At 33.9% G+C, this 18,026-nt stretch overlaps 2 protein-coding genes across 2 annotated transcripts; both read left to right on the forward strand.

The window, feature by feature from the left end:
- The first annotated feature begins 817 nt into the window (after positions 1–817).
- On the forward strand, positions 818–4,158 carry LOC110823717 (vacuolar cation/proton exchanger 3-like). The gene is made up of 11 exons (XM_022054171.2): positions 818–1,303; positions 1,652–1,719; positions 1,830–1,858; positions 1,961–2,157; positions 2,246–2,464; positions 2,623–2,736; positions 2,900–3,016; positions 3,187–3,240; positions 3,398–3,514; positions 3,636–3,726; positions 3,836–4,158. The coding sequence occupies exons 1-11, from the start codon at positions 1,019–1,021 to the stop codon at positions 3,892–3,894; spliced, it is 1,350 nt and encodes a 449-aa protein (XP_021909863.1). The 5' UTR covers positions 818–1,018; the 3' UTR covers positions 3,895–4,158.
- Positions 4,159–13,960: 9,802 nt separating this feature from the next.
- On the forward strand, positions 13,961–15,493 carry LOC110810004 (NAD(P)-binding Rossmann-fold superfamily protein). Its single transcript, XM_022036030.2, has one exon. It carries the CDS (start codon positions 14,106–14,108, stop codon positions 15,342–15,344), a length of 1,239 nt encoding a protein of 412 aa, XP_021891722.2. The 5' UTR covers positions 13,961–14,105; the 3' UTR covers positions 15,345–15,493.
- The last annotated feature ends 2,533 nt before the right edge of the window (positions 15,494–18,026 follow it).

The raw sequence follows: 18,026 nt of genomic DNA on the forward strand, positions 1-18,026 counted from the left end.
TTGAATAGGGTCGGACGGAAAATTTAATGGAGTACTCATATTGGCAAGTACGAGGAAATTTCGACTAATTTTCATTAGTATACTCCAATATAAAATCAACTAAATAACAATTTATAATTTTCAGATGAATCTTTCATCACCCATTTAATCGAATTAGAAATATATATATATATATATGTTGAATAAATTGACAGCCATTAGATTATATTAAGGGAAACTATGAAAATACTAAGAAAGTTCTGAATTTGAGAGTACGACGTCGTATTGCGTGACGTGCATGTTAAAGCATGAGATGTCCGCTTTCTTAATTTTGGCAGGCAATACCGACAGGAGTAAAGGTGTGACATAAGGAAAGACGTATTTCATTATTATTTGTCAAGTGTAATTAACAGAGTGATATATCGATATACTTGTCCTCAATATATATATATATAAGTTTTTGGCCCAAAAATCAACCTCACTAATACATGTACTATATAACCCCAGATGATTCAAGTATAGTTTTAATTTGCAAAATCGTATCTGGGTTTGACTGATGGGAATAATTCAACCTCCATTTTCCAATGATAAAATCAATGAAAATGAATTTTTTAATTTTTTGTCTGCGTACATGATATAAACATATATGTATGCATACACGCAAATATTGATATATAAAAGCTTTACGATATTAATGTTGAGCACGCATATATAACAGTTCATTTACGTTTTCTTTCTCTTTTGTTGCCACCTTTCATAACCCAAAAGCTTGCAGACACCTAAACACTTCATGGCTACAAGTGTAAAGCCATTCACATAATAGAAACAAACTACGAAAATTCGAGGAAGCTGCATGGCCACAAAAATTTACTTCACTCAATTACCTCATCTCCTTTCAAGAACGAACCTCGTGCAAAACCCGTAAATATACATGTGTATATATACATAGATACGTATATATATATATATAAGCACAGCCTATAGAGAGTAGTTAGTACCCCCAAACTCCACCTTCAAGAGATCAGTTAAACAGAAAAGTATGAACTACCAGGAGTTTACAGACGTTGAAAATGGAGAAGATGAGTCAAAGAACAAGAGTTTGGGGAAGGAAACAACGTCGTGGAATGGAATTAGAACGGCGCAGAACATGTCGTCTTCAATGGTGAGGAAGAAGTCGGAACCGATGCTGGTTTCAAACGTTAGGTTTCAGATACTCAGACAGTTTCTTGCGAATCTGAAAGAAGTAATTCTGGGCACCAAGCTTGCTGTTCTCTTCCCTGCTGTACCTTTAGCTATTGTCGCCGATGTTTACAAGTTTGGAAGGGTAAGTTTAATTGAGTCTAATCCTAGCTATAATTAGCTAGGGTTCTTCATCGTCATCAACCTTTTTTTTCTATTTCTTTTCAAAAATGGAGTAAACAATTAGAGGATTAAAAAAAAAAAAAGACATGATGGATCCTTCGCACCCTTCATAAAAAATTAGTTGTTTAAGTCATTTTACACGTTTTTGTATATATTCGTTAAAAAAAAATTATGTTATAATTGATATAGAGGAGCATTATATTTATATTTATGTTTGAATCATTTTTATTTTCTTGGAAATTTTTGATTTTGTATTGATGTTTAATTATAGTAATGAATGATAAAAGTATTTTGGTATTTGTACATGCAGCCTTGGATATTTGCCTTGAGCTTAATTGGGCTCACTCCACTAGCTGAAAGAGTCAGCTTCTTGACCGAGTAAGTTTACAGAAATACAGAAAGAAAAAACTACATATACATATATGTATATATAGCTATGTGTATAATATTTTTCTAACATTTTCATTTTTTCTTAAAACTTGTGACAGACAAATTGCATATTATACAGGTCCAACAGGTATATATACCTATAAAATCTGGACAACATTTAATATATATATATATATATATTTTTTTTTTTCTATATTTTGAGAATTAAATTAGGGTTTAAAAATTGCAGTTGGAGGACTTTTAAATGCAACATGTGGGAATGCAACAGAGCTGATAATATCATTATTTGCTCTATACCAAAACAAAATATATGTTCTTAAATACTCCCTCTTGGGTTCCATTATTTCCAATCTCCTTCTTGTTCTTGGCACTTCTCTTCTCTGCGGAGGCTTAGCCAACCTCAAAAAGCAACAAACATACGACAGAGTACGATGGAATTTCAATTTAATTATTTAACAAAACACGATTCATAAATACCTTCTTAAATTTAATGAATTAAATTTTGGATGTACAGAAACAGGCAGACGTGAACTCGTTGCTGCTATTGCTGGGATTGTTATGCCATATGCTGCCATTGATGTTTAAATATGCAGTTGGAGGAGGAGAAAGTAGTTTTAGTGCTGAGTCTAGACTCAACCTGTCAAGAGCCAGCAGCATTGTTATGCTTCTCGCGTATCTTGCTTATATATTTTTCCAGCTTAAAACTCACAGACAATTCTTTGAATCTCAACAGGTTATATATTTATTATATCTATATACAAATATCAAAATTTTAATTCATTACACATTAACGTAAAAACCCAATAATTTTTTAATTAGTTCCTCTAATTAAGTTGAGAATGAAATTAATACTTGTATATTGTCATATATAAATTTGGTATATACGAGCAGGAAGATGAAGATGAAGAGAAGCCAGTAATTGGATTTTGGAGTGCATTTACCTGGTTGGTTGGCATGACAGTCATCATAGCTATGTTATCCGAGTATGTTGTCGGCACGATTGAGGTATACATATGTATGTATATATATAATAAGATTTAATAATTAATTAATTATATCTAATTATAAGCCACATTTGCAATTTTACTTGTATTATATATATATATATATATATATGAATGATTATGATCATGATCAATTAATTTATTAATTGTATTTCAATGACTAGGCTGCATCGGAATCATGGGGTATTTCTGTAAGCTTCATCAGCATTATATTGCTGCCAATTGTGGGCAATGCTGCAGAACATGCTGGATCCATCATTTTTGCTTTCAAGAACAAGCTGGTATTTACATACATACATATATATATATATGTGTATTTCAATCTAAAAAGTTGAATTAATTAATTAATTATCAACTATTAATGTTTTTAATCATGTAATTAAATTATTAATATAAATATATATATATAATATAATATAACAATTTGGTGTATGATACTACTAATTTGCAGGACATTTCTCTGGGCGTTGCTTTAGGTTCTGGAACTCAAATCTCAATGTTTGTGGTAAGACTCATTGACAATTAATAACAAATATAATTTTTTTTTTAACCAAAAAAATGAAAAATGAAAAGTAGAAGAGTAATTAGCTTGTTATTTAAATTAAATTTGTATAATTGGCTAATTAATCCCAATTAATAATTAATCATTTTTGTTTTTAAAGGTTCCTTTATGTGTGATTGTTGCCTGGATAATGAGAATCCAGATGGATCTTGATTTCAATCTTCTCGAAACTGGTTGTCTTGCCTTCGCCATACTGGTGACAGCCTTCACTTTGCAGGTTTGTATATATATATATATATATACACATATCTCTCTTAATTTTGTGTTTATTATTACAATCATTCCTAAAATACGTATGGTGATTAATTAACCTAATTAGAAAACGTAATTAATTTCAGGATGGAACTTCACATTACATGAAAGGAGTGATTCTTTTCCTCTGCTACGTTGTTATTGGTGCTTGCTTTTTTGTTCACAAAGTTCCTGCGAGTAAGTTACATGGGTCTTAATCCCCCAATTAACCCAATTAAAATCAAGAAACTTAATCGATAAATATATTCCCTACTGATTTACTTTTTTAATAAACTTGATTAATCAGATCAATTTCCCACCAATTTGGGAGCTAAACCATCGATTTTCGGAGTTTTGTTCATGTAATCGGGGATCGATCTTGACGGCCTGGCCGGAGTCAAGCAGAAAACCTGAAATTTCATTTGCATTCTGAGATCAGACAGAGTGGATGCTGTGGAGAGAATTCAGCATCGATCTTGTCTCTTTTTTTTTTTTTTTTTTTTGGAATTTAATGGAGGAAGAAAAAGAAAATTGAGAGAAGAACCAAAAGAGAAGATTCAACAACTTCTCATTGAAAAATGAATGTATATCTTGCAATAAAAAAAAAATAAGGTATTTTGTGTTTGATAATTTATTAAATTTGGTTAAAATTGAATTTATTATATGTAATGTTCTTCAATGAATAAAAAAAAAAAAATCACTTGATATTCTTGAAATATATATTTTTTATAAAAAAAATCTAAAAATATTTACTTATTTTTATTATTCAAATAATTCGTTATTAAATTTTCTCTCCATTAAAAAAAAATCTTGAATGGGTGTTGCCCCGTCAACTTGTCAACTTTCATTTATTGGCCAAGTGGGTTAGTGCCCTCCTTAATTATAAGAGGCAAAAATCTTGCTATTATTTATTATTAAAAATTATTAATTTAATGTTTAATCTATTCTATTATTGTTTATTGTTTTTTTTATTTAGAAATTGTGGTAGCTAGAAATTTTGCCTACTTTTTTTTGTTAATTCATAGTTATAGGCTATATTTTCTATGGGTATTATTATTCCAACAATTTTGCATAAAAAATTATTAACAGTTAAATATTTAATTTTAATCATTCATCTAAAATATAATGGAACCAATTATATGCTTGTGTCACAAAGACTCTCACTAGCTACCTTAATAAAATATTAACAATTCACTGACTGTAACTGTTAGGTTTTTAGCAGTAAAATATAGGAGCTAAAAGGCAGAGTCTTGGGATTTTAGCTGCCTAACCCGCTCACTTATATTCTTAATGGTATATAAATTAAAAATATTTAAAGAAAATATAAAAGTTTTAATTATTTGATAACCGTATCGTTAGTAATTATAAAAAAATTAAATTAATTTATATATTTGTTAGCATGGTTAGTATTTTTATTTGTTTATACGATGATGTGAGCTCAAATTTCACGTGTTTTCATAAAAAAATGTGAGTTATTATATATATATATATATATTATTTAATTAATAAAATATATAAATTTTTATTAAAAAAATTATTGAGAGATATATAAAAACTTAATTTAAAAATCTATTATATTAAATCATTCATTTTTTAAAAAATATTTTTTTGTACGTTGCAGTTTAAAATCAATTAAATTAAAATAAAAAAAATTACAAACTAAAAAATGAGTGAATTATCATAAAATAAATTATAAAATTTAAATCGAGTTAAAATTTTAATTTAATTATGCATATTTTTTAATTTATAAAATACATGTAGACACGTAACGTGATACTTTCTTCTCTTTTATTTCTTCAAACTTTTTGATCATTAATATTAGTACGATCTTTTATAATTTTTTAATATGGGATCATAAATGTTTTATTTTTAAAAATTAAAAAAAATAAATTGAATATAAAAAAAAATAACCCATCTCCGATAAAAAAAAATAAAAGTAGATGTCATTGATGACTAAATCCAGAATGTTCATCATGTGAAATTATATTTAATATTAATAATAATAATTAATTTAAGTGATTATGAAGAAATATATCATCACAATCAAAATCCCCCTCCAATTCTTCGGGAGCACAAAAAGGAGTGATTCAAGAAAGAATCTTCATGCATGTGATGAGTTGAAAGGGCACTACATATGTCTATATATACATACATATATATATATATATATACATATATGCAATTTTTTTAATTAGTTCAACTATTAAACTGTGTTTACAGAAAAAAAAATTTAAAAAATAATTTCAGTATGTAAAAATTAATATAAAAATATTCTTATAAGTTTTAATGTTCATCACTACAACTAGTGTTACAATTTTAATCATCATTATAATTTTATTGAAATACAAAAAAAAAATTAACATTCTATACTATACAAATAATTTTTATAGTATATTTAATAATTATAAATTTAAATATTATTAAAAACATAAAACTCGTTACTTCACAAATATATTATAAATTGTAACATTTCGAATTCGAGATTTAGATTCGAAATAATGTAATTTAATTTTTAAAATAATAATAAAAATAATAGAGTTTATTTTTAATTATTTTTTTAAAAAATGCATTTTAAACATTTTTAAAATAATTTTCAGAATTTATGGCCAAACTGTAAATAATGGGACGGTATTTTTGAAAGAAATCTGGAAAAACATGACCACTTCGCAAATTAAAAGAAATGAGCCATGTAGGATGATCACATTGGTAGCACGGCGAGTTAGAATGTGCTGCGTGACAGACACGCTGGCACATGCTCTACGCGGACGATCCGCGTGTCAGGACAATCCAATGGCCCATGTTCACTCCTACGCACACGAACGACCTAGATTGATTCCATGAATAGACCCTGATCGGACGACTCCTGATGCCCCACGCAGACCTTGATGGATGGCTCAGATCGATTTCCTAAACATGCACGATCAGACGACCCGCGTGCTTCCATGTCTCCCAAAATGGACGACTGGGATAGATCGAAGAGAGGTATTTAAACCTCTTTTTCGTAAAAAAAACCTAACCCTAGCCAACACCCACAAGCCAGAGAAGAAGAAGAGAGGCGGTCAGAAGAAGACCCACTGCCGGAGAAACGCCGATGTCACCGTGCCAGAATGCCGAAAAGGCTCCGGTAAGCCGAAAATTCTTATCGTTTTCTCTATTTTTCCACCCTTAGCCATATAACTTGTTTTAGTTGCAAGGGAACTGAGAACAATCACAAACCACGAGAGAGGGATGGCAAAGCCCAGCTGAGCCGTCGTACCGGAAGGCTGAAACTACCAGTAAACTTCGATTTTTTTTCTTCTTTTCACTGATAGACACCTCCTAACCATGATTTAAACAGATTTTCACTGAGAACCAGCCTGACTAAGAGGAGGAGCTGCTGGAGAATGAGGACCAGGCTATGGAGCATGGTGGTGCTGCCATGCCAGAATCCAAACTCGACCCCCCGATAAGATTTTTGCCTTTTTAGCCATTTCTCGTATATTTTCACACTATTTTGACATGCACTCTGATCTTAACAAGAAAACCTAAGAAATTTAAGAACTGGGAACTGTAGTAAAAAAAATAGTGTTCTGGACATTGACCCAGGATAAGAATTTCTCACTATTTTTTTCTATTACATTTAAATTAAAGACAAACAGATAATAAATAGAAATTTTAGTTAACTAGTCGTCCTTTAATTAATTAAGTACATGTTGCTAATGGAGTAAGTAATTCATCAGTCTATTCTTTTTTTGAGTTTTAATTACAGTAGTTATTTCTTCAATCGTCTATTATGCTTATCTATTCATTGCTTTACTTACCTTAGTTTATTCATTTTAAATCTATAACTAGCATGATAAGATTTCTTGATCTATGTTGTCATGTCATCCTATTGTGTGTATAATATGTTTCTGTCGGCATGATGTATGCTTATTTCATGTACAAACTTTAAAATATGAATTATGTGCTTATATGTTGTTTGGGATACATATATACATGTCTTTTAGGGCTAAACAGTAAATAAAAGAAAAGATATGCGTGAATTAATTGTGTTGAATGAAGGAGCTTACCGAGTGTTTTGGAAAAGAGTGTACGAACTTGGTGCATCGGGTGAACCCTACCGTGAATGTTACCTCAGTCATACAGGGCTGAGAAGTTTTATTATCGGACAAGGTTGGGAATTGTTTCAATTATGCTTGTACTGGACGAGGTATTAACACGGTTGTGTGTTTTAGTGCTCGTCAACGGATGGGATATTGACGCGATAGTGTATTTTAGTGCTCGTTACCGGACGGAGTATGAGGATGATCGTTTCATTATAGAGAAAATATTTGTGTCCAGGTATAGTGGAGATCCCTATAAAACCCCAGCAACACAGGTAGGAAAGATAAAATGATAGAGATGAATATAGTAAGAAATTCAATTTTAAAAAATAACGTAGCGTTAATTGTTATATATTTTTTAGAATGCATACTGTGGATTCCTATTCTGATTCTTATTTTAATAAATGACATTTAAAAATTTACAGATGAGTTAAGAAAGTAAAACGTTTTCAGTTAAACGAATAGTGAATGCACTAGCATTCGAGTTTTATTAAAAATGAGATTCATTTATTGTTTTATGTTTTCTACAATCCTTTAATTTTTCGTATCAGTGATAAAACGTTGATATTCTTATTAAGTTAGTGTAGTTCATCTCTTTATTATTAACCATTTAAGATCAAAATGATTAAGATCTAGATTGTAAACAGTAAGAAACTATTTAAGAGATTACCTCTCCACTTCGTCAGTTTTGAGTAGAGGTTAATGATATTTATTTTCTCGTATGTTTTTCCTATTAAAATTTTAAAGGCATATCCGTAGTTCTATTGGGCATTTTAAGTAAGTTGTGTAAGGAATATAACCCTAAACTCTAATTACTTTCGCTAATTTATAAATTTTAGTATTGTTTATTTTACTATTTCTAAGTTACAAGCTCGAAATCTCTAATAGAGTGTTTGAGTTTTTACATAAATTTTTTTACAAGTATCCTATATGTAACGCCCCGTTTTTTTTTTTCTTAAGCGGCGTAGTCTCAAACAGTTCAATGTGCCGACTACTAGTATCTCATTCCAAATCAGTCACACACACAAAAAAGAAACGACCACAACCTATTACTCAATGTCAAATAGAAACCTTCAACCATAAATGCATCAATACAGTAGAGCATAAATTCATACATCCTCAGATGACATACGATCTACATTACTACCAACTATGTAAGTTCCCAATTCTACCGATAGTAATCCCTGCTTCGTTTCCTCTATATGCTAGGTTCGAAAACCAGCAACTCCGATCCTGACTCCATCCCTACTTCCTCTGTAAATAATAAAAAATGAGTACATATAACTCAATACAGTAAAATTTAAGTCATAAGTATAACATACAAACTAAATTAAAACCCTATTTTTATATGTTTTCCCTTCCCGTTGCCTAAGTCATGCTTTCTTCCTACTCTTTAACTCTACGGTATTACTACGTCTCCCCAATAGTTAATTATTATTCATACTAGGTGTAATCATCCCCCAATATCAACCCCCTTGGCCCTGACTCGGCCACTCAGCGACACGGTTATTCTCATCCGTCACCAGTATCGGCAACCATTATTTATCCTTCTATCACTCGACTCCTAATTGGCCACTCACACACACCAGTACTATTTTCTTCCGTCACCAACATCGGCGACTCAACACCTTACCCGTCAGAAACCTCAAAATATCACCACTATCAGTGATCGACTTACTCTTTCTAGGTAACGACAACCAATATCGGCGTCCCACAGCTTAACCACCTTTAAGATAATTTCACCTCGTTCCTACTCAAGTGCCCAGTAGATTCGCATACTTAACCCCCACGACGTGTATTCCAACATAAACTGTTCCTAAACCAACAACATTGTCCTGAAACTCTCAAATTCTTTAACATATTTATAGAACCTACACGCACATCCCCATACAACACACACTCACACTTACCACATGTACACCACTACACCTTTACACCGAGTGCTCACCTATATAATTCCTAAATTTACAGCATTTACACCAACATACATTCACATGCAACGCACACCCATACACAACACATTTACACTAATACACCTCTATTCCAACCACACACACACACAACCACTACAAGCCTACATTTTCTACTCCCTAATTTCTAAAATGCTCACACTCCACCCCTACATGCCTACACTCCCTGTTAGCAACCAATTCACTCTCCATCCCTTTCTTCCCTTCTCTTTGTTTGTCTCAGCTTCCTATCATCTTCTTCCTAACAATATCACTTTCTCACAGCACTCTACCTCTCCCTATCTTCCTCTTTCAACTTCTCTCCTACTACCCTTCTATACTCATTATGCATCTAACTGTTCCCCTCTCCATACCTCTCTTGCCTCCTCTTTTTTTTACCTTGGCTTCCAGCACTCTTCACCCGTGCGCGTTTTGTCCGTCCAAAGTCACTCCAACTCACATAACCTCCCTACGAACTCCCTTGCACCTTTTCAATCACCGTATTCCTTCCTCTAATGGTAACTCACTCACTCACCGAACTCATCAATCTATCCTCCCGCAGCTTCCTCCATTTCCTTTTACTCATAGTTCCAATCCACATTTCCACGAACTCACAGTCTCTTTCCACTCTCCTATTCCATCTATCATAGTTTTCTACTCCATTCCTTAGCTGTTCATATATTTCCTCAAAACTTACAGCCACAACTCCATATTTCATCCTCATCCTACACTTGAAATTTAAATTTACCATACCTCCAGTCTTGTAGCACCCGGAAAGGAGGAAAAAAAAAAAAAGGGGGGCCACGTCAGCAGCCACGTCAGCAGGCCCGGTCAGCAGTCCCGGCCAACCGGGGCCTGCCACGTGGCAAGACCGCGTCACTCCGAAAGGAGCCACGTTGGCGATCCCCGTGGGTGCGATCCGACGGCCCAGATCAATCGCGCGATCGGACGGCCCAGATTCAATCACACGGACGGCCCAGATTCAATCAAAAATGAACGGCCCAGATTAAAACGAAATGAACGGCTGTGATCAAAAGGCAAGGGGTTATAAATAGAACCCCCACACCAGATCACAAACCCTAGCCGCCCGCCGCCTGTCGCTCGCCGGAGAAGACGAACCAGAGGCCGACCGCCGCCACCCGCCGCCGCACCGGGGAAATTTTCGACCGCCGATCGAGGTAAATTTCATACCCTCGACTCGTTTTTCTCCGCTGATTCCTCCTATGGCCAAATTGAGGCCGAAATCGCGGCCAAACGGCCGGAATACGCGGCCGAAACCCAGCGGCGCCGCCGCGCCCCTCTCGGTTTTTGCCTCCGACGAGGTCCTTCCCGGCCTCCGTTCGATGCAATTTTTATATCACCGTGATCACCATTCTTTTCTCTACAGGTTGACCGAAGCCGAATCACCAAAACACGAACCTCGCCGGAGAGCCGCCGTACCCGAGAGCGCCGCCGCCGGTAAGCTCCGCTTTTCCGTGATTTTTGGCCCCCCGAGGGCCCTAGGTTTGTTTTCTGACAAGGACCAATGCGAGTGTGGCCGAAAACGGCCGAAAACAGCCAACCCGAGGCGACTCGCCGCCGCCAGCGGCGGCGCCGTCGCCGGAGCACGGCGGAGCCGCCGTGCCGGAGTTGCGATTTGATCCGAAAGGGGCCCTGGGCCTAATTTGGATTTTTTTTTTTGGAACACGTGCAGGTACTATTAGTGTGTTTCAGTTCCTCGGGAAAAATTCAGGGAAAATTAGGGACGGCCTGCAGGCGCACTGTGAATCGTATTCGGATCCCGAAAATAAGTAAGGACCCCTCACCCTATTTCCTATCACGGTATTAAAGTTCAAAATGATAAAACGGTATTTCTTGAATTAACGAATGTGTGAAATTGCTTAAGGTGGCTAATGGAGCCCGAGTCTAGTGTGATTGGTGATTTACTGTTATTTAGCCTGTTTACAGCTTTAAATGCAAAATGAGGTTTGATGTGTTCATTTTACAGATTTGTGTGCAAATACTACGTTTTTATTAATCATGGGTTGAATGACTGAAAAACTGATACTGTATGTTGTCTGTTCGGCATGAATTAATGTTTTGCTTGTTTGTATGTGAATTGATGATGCTGACTGAGGAAAAGGAAAATGAAAGATTGTGTAGACTGATAATTGTATTATGAGGGTCAGCCTAACTAGATATCCTGGGAGATGGTGGACGGACCAGGTCCGTAGGGAACCCTACCGGGATTGTGGTCTCACATGCCGGACGGGGTATGGAGATCTTATGGTTTTGGCACCCATATCGGACGGGGTATGGGGACGGCCCGTTTCACCCTCATACCGGACGGGGTATTGAGGTTTATGGTTTTGGCGCCCATACCGGATGGGGTATGGGGACGGCCCGTTTCACCCTTATACCGGACGGGGTATTGAGGTTCATGGTTTTGGCGCCCATACCGGACGGGGTATGGGGACGGCCCTGGAAACTGATTATGAATGTTAAAGGTTAACGGGTAGCGGAACCCCTATGGACCCCCACGGATACTAGTAGGCTGGTAAATGAGAAAAAGATATGTTGTACAATGATTGAATTACAAGAGGCGTGATAAGTGTTATGTTTTACAGCTTATATTATTCCATGATTATGATAATGTTATTATTTTTCTTATATTGTTTTCATAAATTCCACCGAGGTAAGTGGATGGTGAAGGTTTTCATGTTAATAAACGAGTTTATTGTAAATTATGCTCCATTGGTCTTTTTGTGTTTTTCTACCCACCTTTACCTCCGTGACGGTGAGATATCGTGATGTTCTTACTGGGCTAGTGTAGCTCACTCCTTATTTAACCATTTCAGATCAGGAAGACATGGTTCCCGAGCCCGTTCCGCAGGAGGACGACGAAGGGGATGCCTAGAGACTCTGTAGTCATACTCATAGTTTTATTTTCGAGTTTCTCTCTTAGTTAGTTTAATCTTTTATATTTTAAGTACGTTTTTGGTTTTTCGTGTAAGGGATGTTAACTGAAATTTTGATCTCGCTTCCGCATTTGATATATTTAAATACTCATTTCATTTTAATATTTCCGGGGCCGTTACAAGTCTCCACCTTTTTTTTTCTGTACTTCCGTAGCTCGCACCGTCACCGTCTTCCTTCTCCTACTCTCTCTTCTCGTTCCTTCCTGCTCCGGCTTCTCTCTCTCTCGAATCTTCTCTTCCCCATTTCCTCCTCTCTGTTTTTCCCTCTTTTCTTTTCTTCTTTTCTTTTTCTTTTCCGATTTATATCCCACCTACCTCTCATCCTGACCGTCCATCCCATCTCATCCTAGTCGTCAGCTCCCTCTTCTCCAAACGACACCGTTCCCTCCTCCTCTCCCCAAATATATAATTATGTTCATAATTAATATAGAATAGAATTTCAAATAGATATTGAATATTCTAGAATAGAACATAAATATAATTAGATTATATATAGTTAATCTAGAATTTTGATTTCTTTTTTAAGTTTAGCAATAATAAACATCTTAATTAGATAGGAAATCCATTAAATGACATCTGTTTTATATATTATTATTATTAATATTATTACCATATACATATATATATATATATATATATATACAAAAGAAAATTTAATCCAAATATTCAAATATCAACTACTACACTGTAACTCTTCAATCTTTTTGGGTAGGATAAACTATAACAAATATACATACACATGTATAATAATATATATAGTATTTCTCTCTTTAACAAAACTCCCAGCAATCTAAATACACACATATACATATATGTGTGTATATATAATAATTCAATTAGACAAAAATTTGACCATTAATGGAGAAGTCGACACGTTAGGCCCCCTAATAATCAGTCATATTTTAAGCTTGGTTGCAACCAGGAATGCCAGCATTGTAACGGCCATAGGTCACAATCTGCTTGCTCTTAAATTTTCCATTTAAATATAATTATTAAATAAAAAGTTCATAGCAAAAGACAAAATATTTACCGTTTAATTAAACAATAATTAATTAATTTTTAGATTAATTAAATTTTTATATATTAAAATTATATATCTGCATAATCCAGTGAAAAGCAAATCATTTTATGTCATAATAAGAATTCTCTTCAAAATAATCAAACACTATCCTTTGAATTTAAGTAAAATTCTTTTTTATTTCATTGGAGGAATATAATATATCATACAAACAAGGTCTCACAAAGATACACTCAGATTTTTTACCATTAAATCAAATTTCAGAAACCCCAGAAAATCTGCTCAGACTTACAATCTGATTTTTTCAATATATATATATAGATATGTATCTATGCATAAACATGATGTTGCCTATATCTTATAACAACTAGCACCATAGCATAATAGTGTATTAATAATCAATGTTAATAACGTAACAGGCAAGCTCCAGAATTCCTCCCTCAAAAGAATTGCACTTCTCTCTACTACTCTATATATACATATATATATATATATATATACACCATACATCATATTTCCCTTGCATAATCGACCAACATCAATACTGCATGATCTTGTGTCCTACAACAATATGGTTCAAATTTCAAGCAGATCAACCAGAGAATCCAGGCTTGTGTCAATGGTTTCTGCAGCAGCTAAAGAACCCATCGATTGCGGATTGACAGATCAAACAGACCAGTACCAGTACCAGTACACCACCAATGTTGCTGTCATCTTTGGCGTTACAGGGCTGGTGGGTCGAGAGCTTGCCAAGCGATTAAGCTCAAAACCCAGATGGAAAGTTTATGGGATCGCCAGGTTTCCCGCAGAGATCATACCAATCCAAACTCAGAACTACACCTTCATCTCCTGCGACCTGCTAAACCCTAATGAAACCAAACAGAAACTATCCTTTTTAAGAGACGTGACTCACATGTTTTGGGTCACTTGGGCGAGTCAATTCCCTCTTGACTCACCAGAATGCAGTGAGCAGAACAGGGAAATGCTGTCCAACGCGTTGAATGTTATCCTCCCGGTTGCTAAATCCTTGAAGCATCTTTCTCTCCAGACAGGACTGAAGCATTACGCATCAATCCAGGCGAATTCAAATGAACTCAGCCGAGTTTACGATGAAGAATCTCCACGAGTTAGCTCAGGTTACAACTTCTACTACGCGTTAGAAGATCTGATCCAGCGGAAACTTGATAATAATAATAATGGTAATAATAAATTGGGTTGGTCTGTTCACCGGCCTGGTTTATTACTGGGGAGTTCAAAGAGAACAATGTTTAATTTCATGGGGAGTCTGTGTGTTTATGCAGCAATCTGCAAGCATCTGTCTTTGCCTTTCGTCTTCGGAGGGAAAAGGGAATGTTGGGAAGAGTTTTGGATCGACGGTTCAGATGCGCGTTTGGTAGCTGAGCAGCACATCTGGGCGGCCACCAATGAAGAAATATCCGCCATTGATGGCCAAGCTTTCAACTCCATTAATGGAAACAGCTTCACCTGGAAGGAGATATGGCCGGCGGTGGGGAAGAAATTCGGTCTGGAAATTACGAAAAAGATGTTTTCGGAGGAATTCCGATTCGCTGAAGCGATGAGAGGGAAGGAGGTAGTGTGGGAGGAGATAGTGGAGAAGGAAGGATTGATTGAGACGACAATGGAGGAATTAGCGAATTGGGAATTTTTAGATGTGTTGTTTAGGTGTCCTGTTAAGCTTCTGGGGAGTAGAGAGAAAGCTGATAAACTTGGTTTTACGATGAGATGTAAAACTCTGGATTCAATCTTGTATTGGGTTGATTTCATGAGAGATGAAAAATATATCCCATAGAATTGACAATTTAATTATGTTTTTTTCTCTTTTGTTTTTTGATAAAATTAGAAATTTATAAGCTGTATAAATATACATATATATATATATATGTATATGATCATGTATTTTGGGTTCATTGAAAAAAAATTGTAAAAATTGCACGATCAACTGGGTTCAATTCTCTGTTCTTTTACTGCTATATAAAATGGTTTGTAAGTAATTGAATACTTACTAACACATTAAGTTGTAATTAAGGTCTGAACTTCTCTATATTTTCATGTGAAGAAGATCTGATTCTCACAACAAGTGATCTTATCAATTAATTTAATGGATACCCACTTCCCTACCACCTTTTTTCCTTATATATATATATATATGTGTGTATATACCAATAATTTATTTCACATACTTTCCTATATACATGATGTCTATTGGGTTTTCTTGATCAACAGAGAAGAGAAAGTGGTGTACCATAAATTGGGTGTCAATGCCCAGAAAGAAAGAAAGAAAAAAAAAAAAAAAAAAAACAGGTCAATATTTAAGATCATACAGATGTGATTTGGGTATTAAAGTTTAAAAAATTCCAGACCTGTTCTCCATATAATTGATCCCTCTATATATATATATATATATATATATTTGTGGTTGGTCATAGTCAAAATATATAGGGATTGTTTGTTGTTAAAGAGAAAACAAAAACCAATTGTAAGGATAAACTACTACTTAAAAAGTTGAATCCACATGAGAAGTTATTATTTTAAGGCGATGTTTGGTACGAGTACCAAAAGAAAAACATAATAAAGCCGCATATGATTGTAAACTAAAAAATATAGTAATAATAAAAATATTCAAATGAAATAATTATATTTTTAGGGTGAATTATAAGGAGATTTCTAAATTTTGAGTATTTTTGCAATTAAATTATATATTAATTTTAAAAATTAAAATATAATTCTTAACACGTTGAAGAAACACAATGACTTAATAATAATAATAATAATAATAATAATAATAATCCACGTGTCATTGTGGCTCATAAGACTTTTAATACGAAGATAGAAAGTTTATTATTCATTAGAAAGAATAAAACAAAGAGAGAGAGGAATTATTACTCTCCAAATTTGTAGAAGCCAACAATAATTTACTTGCACTGTGAAGATGCCAGACAAGTAGGTCAACGGTTTTAAGACATGTCATACATTTGTGGTTAGACCATATAAATATGTATATATATATATATATGTTTCCCACCAATTTGTCATCTTCTGGTTTAATATCCAATATATACTTTTTAATTTTATAATCTCGAGTCATACATATAAAAATTTGCATGTGTAATTAGATTCCATATTCTACAAATAATTTAATTGAAAATTTTTGGATAGTTCTAGAATGTAATTAAAAATTATATATAAAATTAAATAATAATTCACCGTTTCACCACTGATATGATATATTTTTATTGATTCGTGCATCAAAAGAACTAATTTATATGCATTTCGAATTTCTCAATTTATTCTAATGTATTTTAAATGCATAAGCAAGTATTTCTCACGTGTCCATTTAATATATATGCACACACACACACACACACACACACATATATATATATATACGTATGCATGTAGTGTATTATATATAAGGGTTCCATTAACGTGGTGCTAAATATAATTGATACTGAAATTTTTTTAAATATTGAAATTCAATAGCATATAATATAATAATATTTTATAAATATCTATCTATTTCAGAAATTAATATATATCTTTTGGAGTTTTTGGAGTCTGAGCATACAATATTTTAACTAAAAGAAGAAAAAATAATTTATTTTATACTTTTCTTACTATTTCACTCACAAAAATTCATGTGAGAAATAAGTTGTTTTTTTTTTCATTTAATTTAGCTTTCAATTTGATAAAAGGAGATCTAAGAAATTAAAAAAAAAAAAAAAACATACGAATGCAATTAGATACACTACACGAGAATATTAGAGAGATTTAGTGTAATACCCCATCCTAAAGATGAGACATTTCCACCACCTATTATCCTCATTAGAGAACATTTCCAACATGCTATAAATCTCTATCATTTCATTTCCTTATAAGTAACAATCACTTCCTGTCAATTAACTTCTAGAGAGTACATGATCAGTTCGCATATTCAATATTATAATAATTCTAATATCAAGGTTGATACAGGGTGTACACTTGTGTGTATCAAACAAGTATCCTATACTCGCGTACGTCCCTTCCTTAAGTGCAGGACTCCATCGTTATGTCTTTCGATTTCGATTTCGAACATGACACACTTAAAAAAAAAACAGTCATGAGCATCAATAAACCCAGTAAAAAAATATAAAACTTAATACTACAGTATGAAAATCAAAAAATTTCTCATCCTCCCAACACTCCTCACTTAGACCCTCACTCTCATCTTTACCAAAAATGGCCACTTCTCCTAAACTTTGTTACCTATAGTCACTCAGTTACAGCTACTGCTTACTGTTATTAATATCGAAATACGCCTATACACAACACCCGTAGTCGCAGTCCTGAAGACCTAAACACATTTACAGTTCGCCTATATCCACCACTCAACCTCAGTATTAGAACAAATTAGTCCTTAACGACCACATATCCACCCCTTCCACTCTTCCGGTCTAGAGAGGCCACTCACACATATCACTCAGTCAATTATCCC

Source organism: Carica papaya, chromosome 2, assembly GCF_054855325.1.
Source record: "Carica papaya isolate Zhongbai chromosome 2, ASM5485532v1, whole genome shotgun sequence".
NCBI lineage: Eukaryota > Viridiplantae > Streptophyta > Magnoliopsida > Brassicales > Caricaceae > Carica > Carica papaya.

Excerpts from the sequence above, each read along its gene's own strand:
- LOC110810004 (XM_022036030.2), top strand. The coding sequence starts at position 14,106 with ATGGTTCAAATTTCAAGCAGATCAACCAGAGAATCCAGGCTTGTGTCA.
- LOC110823717 (XM_022054171.2), top strand. The coding sequence starts at position 1,019 with ATGAACTACCAGGAGTTTACAGACGTTGAAAATGGAGAAGATGAGTCA. Across the intron at positions 2,465-2,622 it reads AATTCTTTGAATCTCAACAG|GAAGATGAAGATGAAGAGAA; the intron begins GTTATATATTTA and ends ATATACGAGCAG. Across the intron at positions 3,515-3,635 it reads TGACAGCCTTCACTTTGCAG|GATGGAACTTCACATTACAT; the intron begins GTTTGTATATAT and ends AATTAATTTCAG.